This window comes from Lipotes vexillifer, unplaced genomic scaffold, assembly GCF_000442215.2.
Source record: "Lipotes vexillifer unplaced genomic scaffold, Lipotes_vexillifer_v1.1 scaffold989, whole genome shotgun sequence".
Classification (NCBI taxonomy): Eukaryota; Metazoa; Chordata; class Mammalia; order Artiodactyla; family Lipotidae; genus Lipotes; species Lipotes vexillifer.
The window spans coordinates 247938-257567 of NW_006796817.1; the positions used below are offsets into that span (position 1 = coordinate 247938).

The 9630-nt window shown below is 45.5% G+C and overlaps 1 protein-coding gene across 4 annotated transcripts in view; it reads left to right on the forward strand.

Annotated features, from left to right (window-relative positions):
- FLNB (filamin B) overlaps window positions 1-9630 on the forward strand; it is a 141800-nt gene that overhangs the window by 70536 nt on the left and 61634 nt on the right. For all 4 annotated transcript variants that reach the window (XM_007469007.1, XM_007469008.1, XM_007469009.1 and 1 more), the window contains exons 5-10: window positions 1981-2099; window positions 2930-3007; window positions 3919-4081; window positions 4640-4837; window positions 7621-7758; window positions 9376-9502. In XM_007469007.1, coding sequence (XP_007469069.1) covers window positions 1981-2099; window positions 2930-3007; window positions 3919-4081; window positions 4640-4837; window positions 7621-7758; window positions 9376-9502 — 823 coding nt within the window. The remainder of the gene's footprint in view (window positions 1-1980; window positions 2100-2929; window positions 3008-3918; window positions 4082-4639; window positions 4838-7620; window positions 7759-9375; window positions 9503-9630) is intronic.

Here is a 9630-nt window from a genome sequence, read left to right on the forward strand (position 1 = left end):
AGGGAAAGCGTTTTGAAAAAACAAGTGGGAGGATTCAGTCTACCTGCTCTCCAGACTTATTATAAAGCTACAGAAATCAAGATTATGTGATATTGGTGGAGGGATAGACACATTGATCAATGGAACAGAATCGAGAACCCAGAAAGAGACCTACACAAATAAGCACAATTGATTCTTGACAAAGGCACAGGGGGAACTCAGTGGAGGGAAGAGAGCCTTTTCCGCACAGGATTCGATAGCAGTTGGACATCCAGAGGCAGAGAAAATGAACCTTGGCCTAAGTCTCACACTTTGTATAAAAATTAACTCAGAGTGGATCACAGACTTAAATGTAAAACATATAACTATAAAACTTTCAGAAAAAAAGTATAGAAGAGAATCTTTGGGATCTAGGACTGGGCAAAGAATTCCTAGACTTGACACCAAAAGCATGATCCATAAAGGGAGAAAAAAAAGATCAGTTGGACCCCATCAAAGTTAAAAAGCTTAAAACATTTGTAAAAGTATGATCTGCTGAGCTCTTGGCATGGTACATGAGCATTGGACTGTGTGAGGGTTTTCTGTCAATGAAGGGTGCACTCCTGGATCACCCCACTCTGTTGCAAGATAAGCTTCCTTAGCTTATGTCCTACAGGCTACCTGGACACCATCTCAAACAGAACTCAAAATGTTGGGTAGACAAAGGGCCTGAGGACTGGATTTTACTTAAAAAAATTTTTTTTAAACAATTTGAAACTTTTTGCAGTTAAGAGGATGAAAGACAAGACACTTATACGCTGCTGATGGGAATGTAAAATGCTACAGCCACTCTGGAGCACAGTTTGACAGTGTTAAAAGGAACTAAACATGCAACTACTATATGACCTGGCAATTGCACTCCTTGGCATTTATCCAGAGAGATGAAAATTTATGTCCACACACACACAACCCTGTGCATGAATGTTTATAGCAGCTTTATCAGTAATAGACAGCTGGAAACAACCCAGATGTCCTTCACTTGGTGAATGGTTAAACAGTGGTGCATTCATATCATGGAATATTACTCAGTGATAAGAAGAACAAGCTACTGATACATGCAAAAACCTGGATGAAATTGCAGAGAATTATGCTTCGTGGAAAAAAGCTAATCCTCAAAGTTTACATAATGTGTGATTCCATTTATATGACATTTTAGAAATGATAAAATTATAGAGATGAAGAACAGATTAGTACTCTGAGAGGTTACAGAGTAGCGCTCTGAGGGGGTAGCTATGAAAGGGCAACACGAGGGTTCCCTATGGGATGGAAATGTTCTGTATCTTGACTTTGTCAAGGTTAGTTCCCTTGTAGTGATGTTGTACTCGAGTTTTGTAGGATGTATCCATTTGGGGAACTGGGTAATGGGCATTATTATCTCTTACACCTGTATGTGAATCCATCTCAAATTAATTTGCTCAATCATCTTAATTAAAAGGTTAATTAAAAAATAATAATCCAATTTAAAAACATTTCAAGTAATAAAAAAGTCGTCTTTAGAGAATTCCCTGGTGGTCCAGTGGTTAGGACTCTGGTGCTTTCGCTGTGGTGGCCCGGGTTCAGTCCCTGGTCAGGGAACTAAGATCCTGAAAGCTGCGTGGTACGGCCAAGACAAAAAACAAAAAATGCTCTTTAATAAAAAATGAGCCATTCTCTGCACTTCATTCATCTTCCCCCTCAAGGCAAGCCCCACTGCTACTAGTTACCACGTCATTTTCACAGCTATATATAGCCTTTTGACCTAAGTGCTCTGAATATTTCAGAATTGGATGTTGCTTAAAGAACAAGGACAAAATTAGGGGTTTTGACCTGTTTGATTATCCTCATCACAGTTTGTCACCGTCTCCCGTGTGACAGTGGCAGAGCTGGGTCCCATCTCTCAGATCCCTGAAGGAGACATGATGGGTGATAGCCTGTGTTGGGGCCTGGCCCAGCTTGTAATGTGCTTGTGTAAACCTGTGACAGGAATCGAGCTCACTGGAAACATGGTGAAGCAGCCGGCCAAGTTCACTGTGGACACCATCAGCGCCGGGCAAGGAGACGTGATGGTGTTTGTCGAGGACCCAGAAGGGAACAAAGAGGAGGTATGTTGGAGGATGCTGCCTTCCCTGTCAGCATCCCATGGAGCTTTTGGAGTTTGTAACAGGCCCAGGGACTGTGCCTCCATTTGCCTCATGAAAGCTCACCACAAAAGCTGTTTTTTACCAAAAGGATCCTGAGTCTTACAGAGGTTAAAGTAACTTGCCCAAGGATTGTGCCTTGAAAACTCATATAAATTCATACCTAGGGACACAATTTTTAATATAATGAAATAAAGTATCCTTTATTTTGTAAAGGATTTAGCTATTGTTACTGATAAAATACAATACAGTAACAATACTGATTCTCTACTCCTTTCCCATGCTGACCATCCTCTGGTTCCTCCCTCAGGGCCTTTGCACATAACTGTTTCTTCTGTCTACTCACCTTCTTAAGACTATATTTTATTCCTAGTACTTAGCACCATCTGAAGTTCTAAGCTTACTGGCATATTGTCTGTTTCTCCCACTGGGTAGGAATTGTGCCTGATTTGTTTTATTTTTGGTACCTGACACGGGGCCTGGCATTTCATAAGCTCTTAATAACTACTGGGCCAATAAAGGTTTATATTAATTGCTTCATAGTCTCTCTAATCTGGAGAGTTACAGCCAAGAGACAGTGGAGAATCCTGACCGGGTTATTCCTTTGTGCTGTGTGATTTTGTTTCTGTGACTTCAGGCTGCCTCCCTCCTGGGGCATCCTGCAGGAGTGGTGGGGCAGAAAATAGCCAAGGCAGATTCCTGGCCTGGCACCTTGCTGCAGGACCTTGGCTGGCATAGCATGCTTTCACTCACAGCCGGCACCTTCTCTAACTGTTGCTCATCTTCCTTCCTAGGCACAAGTGACCCCTGACAGCGATAAGAACAAGACGTACTCTGTGGAGTATCTGCCCAAGGTCACCGGACTGCACAAAGTAAGATAAGACGTCATGGCCTTTGCTTGGACTGCCCTTCTGAGCCTGCTTCGTTATATGTGGAAGAAGAGTGGTTTTCTTAAGTTCACTTCTGATTTTCCTTTCTGTTTATAAAAGTATCCACGTTCATTGTAGAAAATTTGGGATCCCTCCGAGTCAGACTTAACACATTAGTTACTACGTGCAGATGATTGGTTGAATTCCACTAAGTCCTTTGCAATGTCATAAGAGTTTTGTGACTCTACCTAGGTAACTACTAATTGTAGCTGCAAAAGCCTGGAGTATAAATGCTAAGCTGTGGGTTCTTTGTCTTTAATGCTTCCTTAAGTATCCTTCACGGTGCTCTGCAGCCTCTGTCAACATCGAAGCCTGGGTGCAGAGAAGGCCAGATGACTATAGTGGAGGCCAGTGGCCCACCCAACCTGATAACCCTTAAAATTTGAAAGATGAGAACTTTGACTCAAAGTTTAGATGGAAATCTGTACTCTGTCTCAAATCCATGTATCTGAAAATGATCTTGGTCCCTTGAAAAATGCTTTGACTCTTAGGTTTGAAATCCTAGAACTGTGCATTATATTAGGGAGACAGTGGCCTCACTTGCAGCTGCCTTAAGAGTCCATTGTCTAGAGATTGAAGTAGAAGTATTTGTGTATATCCTACTATAGAGGCTAATTTAGGCATGTCTGATGTGTTTTAATTTGCTAAAGGCGTGATGTCCCAGGCCCAGCTGTGTGACTGGTGGAGCCAGATGGGAGTCCCATTGAGGCCACTTCCCCAGGGCTCCTGGTTCCCGCACCTTTGTGTGTATGATCGGGAGGATGAACGAGAAGGCTGTCGGTGTATGTGGCTTGATACAGTGTTCTTGCTGAGCAGGAAGAAGTGATGATGTCTCACCTGCCTGTCACTTGTAGGTCACAGTCCTCTTTGCAGGACAGCACATCTCCAAGAGCCCATTCGAAGTAAATGTCGACAAGGCCCAGGGAGACGCCAGTAAAGTCACTGCGAAAGGTCCGGGCTTGGAAGCTGCTGGGAACATCGCCAATAAGCCCACCTACTTTGACATCTACACAGCAGGTAACACCTCTCCTCTTGCAAAGCCTGAGATAATCCTCAGGAACCTGAAGGCTTGGGATGCCTGACATTTTGTCTTTTAAATTGAAGAACCAACAACAGAAACAGCTTTTTCAAATGTGTTGGTTATATTCTTAGATTTTTCAAAATCAGCTTTTCTTCTCTAAAATCTCATACTCAAGCTTAACTTTGATTATTATTAATAATTTCTGTATACATTTCTGACTTGGCTAAATAAATATTCCAAAGAACTAAGGTTTATGAATCATCTACTGGACCAAATTCCATGCAAGGTCCTGGGTGGGGGCTGGTAAGAAAGGGAATGAATAAACCACAATTCTTGAATTGTCAGCTTTCTTTTCAATGTAGAGAATAGAGAATGGGAGAAAAGGAAAGGTGGCTATGACCCTCCTCCCCTCCACCGGGATACAGGTCCGGGTGTGAACCTTCTCCGTACCTCTCTGTCTCCTGCAGTTTGCATTTTCTACCTGCTTTTGTCCTCATCAGCAGAGAGCTTTCTAGAGGGTGACTTGGGCTCGTGGAATGTTCTCTGTCTGCTAGGTGCTGGCGTGGGTGACATTGGTGTGGTGGTGGAAGATCCCCAGGGGAAGAACACCGTGGAGTTGCTCGTGGAAGACAGAGGAAACCAGGTGTATCGATGTGTGTACAAGCCAGTGCAGCCTGGCCCCCATGTGGTCAAGGTCTCCTTTGCTGGGGACACCATTCCCAAGAGTCCCTTCATTGTACAGGTCGGGGAAGGTGAGTGCCAGGGGAGCTGACTGCATCTGCTTCTGTCATTCAGGCTAGCTGTGCATGACTGGGCTGGGAGGCCACGAGAATGGTCAGGGCCCAGCACTGAACTCAGGCCTGTCCCTTTGCTGCCAGGGCCCCTTTGGCAGGAAGTATCCTCAAGACATTAATATTAGTATCTACTTTGTCCTCAAGATATTAATACTAATATCTTCCTATGAGCCACGCAGTGACCTAAGTGCTTTATGTATTAACTTATTTAATCTGCCCCAAAACACTCATATTAGGATTCATGATCCTCGCTGAGAGATACAGGACTGAAGCTGTTTGAGGAGGTGGCGTTTGTGGCTGATGTTAGCAGCAGTGGCATTGCTGGTGCCCTGCAGCCTCCTTTACTGGCTGTTAGGCACTGAGCACACTTGCATCTAATCATGACACCAGCCACTGTGTTGCAGGGGCTATTGATATCCCCAGTTTGCAGGCGGAGACACAAGGCTTAGGTATCTTAAGGTATCAGTGACTATGGAGTAGGCCTCGGTAGGAATAGAACCATGGTCTCTGTCAACCCCTTAACCATGCTGTTAAACTTCCTCTGCAGCCAGAAGCATGCATTTTTCTCTAATATTCGACTGTTTCCTTCTGACTTTGTTACTCTTTTTTTTTTTTCCCCCCAACTCTGCTACCTTTTCTAACCAATACTTGCCTCTCCCTGTTCTGTCCTCTGCATCTGCACCTGCAGACCTGACTTCTTCTTCTGAATCCTGCCTCTGGGCCAGCCTGGACCCCGAAGCTGTTGGCTTCCTAGTTGAAAGCACTGGGGCAGAGGCATCTCGCTTGGTAAGGGCTGGTTGGTGGGGCTTCCATTGCCAGTTCTTTGTGCCGCCTGCAGTTGTCAACCAGACCTGTGCCGTTTGTGACTTTGGGAAATTATAGTGCAGGTGTTAGTACCACTTGTCCAGCCAGACCCCCAAACCCACTCTCTAATTACATTTAAACATCACTAAGACATCTCAGGATAGTGGAAAATCAGGTGGTTGCCTTCAAGCTCTTTAGTTCCATTTAGTGTTTATATGAACTGAGCGGTTATCCTTTTGATGTTGAGACTGTTGCCCATGTTCAGAATTTCCATGAGTTGTTGCTGTTGTTGTTTTTAAAGGCACATTTAAACCCGCCAAGGGAAGTCCTGTCATCCTATTGTGACTTATTTCTGGTATGACCAACTTTTCTCCCCTTGACAAAGAAAAAAAAAACAACCCAATGTATTTAGGAGCAGAATTCCCTTTGACATAATGCAAGAAAGAATTTTGAACAGCTGTCCTAGTTCCAGTGGTGTTTTCTGACTTCCTCTCACTCATGGACGACCATTTTCATTTCTGGCGTATCCATCTGTCACTTGTATTAGTTAGTATTTAATTAATAGTTTTTCTTTTGATGTACTATCCCTTCCTCCACTTAAATGATTTTAAGGAAAAAGAAGCTTTACGTCACTTTTACAATGGAAAACCAATAACCTTATGCTCATCCATGAACCACATAAAAGCATCTCTGCTCCAAGGGTGTGTGTATGTCTCTTTGGGAATGTCCACCTGAGGACATCGCAGGGAGGAGGAGCCAGAGGAGGAACTATCTTCCTTCTATAGAGTAAAGAGTCTTGTCTTCTGGAGTTTGTGACCCCCCTAGCGTATAGAGAGCTGTCAGAAACCAGTGTCAGATTTGGAAAGGAACAATGTGACATTTTACCCATTAATCTCCCGTTTCTATACTGGATGAGAAGGTTGCTCATGTTGTCAAAAAAGTCCTAGGGCACAAGGATATCTTTTTTTTTTTTTCGGTACACGGGCCTCTCACTGTTGTGGCCTCTCCCGTTGAGGAGCACAGGCTCCGGACGTGCAGGCTCAGAGGCCATGGCTCACGGGCCCAGCCGCTCCACGGCATGTGGGATCTTCCCGGACCGGGGCATGAACCCGCGTCCCCTGCATCGGCAGGCGGACTCTCAACCACTGCGCCACCAGGGAAGCCCCAAGGATGTCTTTTGTCGACCTTCTGACAAACCCCATAGAACAATTTTGTGGAACTCTTATGTAAGGAATGTTAGAAGCTACCTTTGTACTTAATTTTTAGACTTACAACTTTGGGTTTTTTAACTAGAGCTAGAATTCAAATTGAGAGTGGTGTTTATTCCTAATTGTTGCATTTATAGCTGCCCACATTCTGAGGACCTTGTAACAGACACACTGAAATGTTTGTCTGCCTTGGCTGAGGTGGGGTTGACCTGGTCTTTTTTTGAGCTATCCTCTGGCTCTTCCTGCGGAAGACAGCAACATTTAGACTTAGAAATGGCTGATCTAAAGTTTGGAACAAGGTCAGATGTTTTCAAGTGCTCCATTTTCCAAGTAGACCCAGTCTTCCCAATTACTGGGCCCTTGAGTATGGCAATGAGGTTTGAACAATGTCCAGCCCTAGGTCTTAACTCTCTTTCACCACCAAGAGGATAAACGCCAGAATTCAGCCACTACCAGGAGCCCAGCAAATCCATGCTGTGCTCTCCTGCTTTCTTTGCCAAAGTAATTTTTCCCCAGTCCCTGTGCAGTGTGGCTGGACAAAGTTATGTTGTGTCTTTATTTGCTAGCCTGGTGTGCTCCCTGAACGGGTCCCCTGGTCTCAGACAGCTGCTGCATATACTCTTTGTGTAAAGCAAACATTTTCTTGGCGGGTGGCTCAAAGTTACCTTGGCTTGCTCAACTCGGACTAAAGAATGAAAGGTTGAATTGATGTTGAAACTGTGCTTGCAGCCTGTAATCCAAATGCCTGCCGGGCCAGTGGCCGAGGCCTACAGCCAAAAGGCATTCGCATCCGAGAAACTGCAGACTTCAAGGTTGACACCAAAGCTGCTGGAAGTGGAGAGCTCGGCGTAACCGTAAAGGGTCCTAGTAAGTGCTCCTTTGTTTCCCCATCTCAGGTATGATTTCGGCCAGCTTTGCAGCCATGGATCATTGCACAGCCAGTTCTGATCAATTTATCCCAGAGAGCTATGTCAAAGGTTTGAGGCTCTCAGGGCTCCATGCAGAAGGAAACAGTGATCATTTAATAATGTCTGCCCTGGATGTGGGAACAGTGGTGGCTTGACAGCCTCATGTTATTTTAAGGCTTCTGTGAATAGAAATAAATAATGGAGTTAGAACAGCAACATGAAGTGGCGCCTTTTTTTTTCTTTGAGGAAACCTAGGCTCAGAGAGGAAGGGTCACATAGCTGTAAGCATCTGAGCTGGAATTCAAGCCCAGTTTCCAAAGCCAGTAATTTTCCCTCTACAGGTTACATTTTATAAACGATGAAATGATGTCAGGTACCTAATTACTATGATCAATGCTTATAGAAGGAGAATAATTCCCTAAGATTAAGTTTTCTTTGTAGATAAATGCCATTTGTGGAAGAGTGCCTTGCACCCTACAACTCATTCTTGCTCTGTCTTGCTCTGTCTTGGGAGACAGAAAGCAGGAAGACGGGTATCTACTCCACCCTCCAGTTTTCCCCCAGATCAGAGAAGCAGCTCGGCATTTCTAGTTGCAGGTGCAGCAGCCTTGGCAGTTTCACTTCCAAGCTTTGTGGAATCTTCAGCTTCCTGCTCCAGGACTGCTCTCACCCTTTGTGTTCCTAACACGCTGGGGCAGGAGTGTTCTGAGCTCCAGAAAGTTAATGTTTGATCTCAGAGCACCGAGCTTTGGGGCAGGCAGTGCCCTGAGGGCAGCCGAGGCTCTAGACTGCCCAGACCTGGTGTCAGGCTGCTCTGGGGCTGCCCCCCTTCTTGGCTTGTTGTTACAGGGACTGAGGAGGCGTGTTTTTTCTGACCTTGGATTCTTGCTTTACTAAATGGCTTTTCCAGCCAAACTTCAGGGCTCAACATAAAACAAGTTCCTGCCTGATGGCTCAGTCTGGAGTTTGTGGGGTAGCCTCTAAAACCTGTCCTCTTGGAGACAGCATATAAGAGCTTTCTCGCTTTCATTATCTGGCTTTAGTTGAAAAGGATATACCGGGATACTAACCTCAGCCTCATGCCAAATACTTGTAAGGGTTCGCTCCCTCTCCAATTTCTGTGGGCGGCTAAAATGGGTGGCTTCTTCCTTTTTTGGCTGCGTGAAGCTGCGTGCGGGCTTTCTCTAGTTGCGGCGAGTGGGGTCTACTTTTCGTTGTGGGGCGTGGGCTTCTCATTGCAGTGGCTTCTCGTTGCAGAGCAAAGACACTAGGTGTGTGGGCTTCAGTAGGTGCAGCATGTGGGCTCAGTTGTGGCGTGTGGGCTCAGTAGTTGTGGCTCACAGGCTGTAGAGCACAGGCTCAGTAGTTATGGTGCATGGGCTTAGTTGCTCCGCAGCATGTGGGATCTTCCCAGACCGGGGCTCGAACCTGTGTCCCCTGCACCGGCAGGTGGATTCTTAACCACTGTGCCACCAGGGAAGCCCCCTGGATATCGCTGTCTTTCTGTTCTTGTCTTGTGGATTCTTGTTCTGAGCCTAGGATTGCATTGGAAAGATGGTGTGCTTCCTTCCCACAGAGGGTCTGGAGGAGCTGGTGAAGCAGAAAGGCTTTCTGGATGGAGTGTATACATTTGAGTATTACCCCAGCACCCCGGGGAAATATAGCATCGCCATCACATGGGGGGGACACCACATTCCAAAGAGGTGAGTCTCCAGCTGGAGTTGCGTCTTCTCCAGAGGCATGCTTGGCCCAGGGCAGACTCATGGTGGCGGCTTCCTGGGCTGCAGGAGGGGAAGAGAGCTGCTTTGTTGAAAGCCTTTTTTTTTTTCTT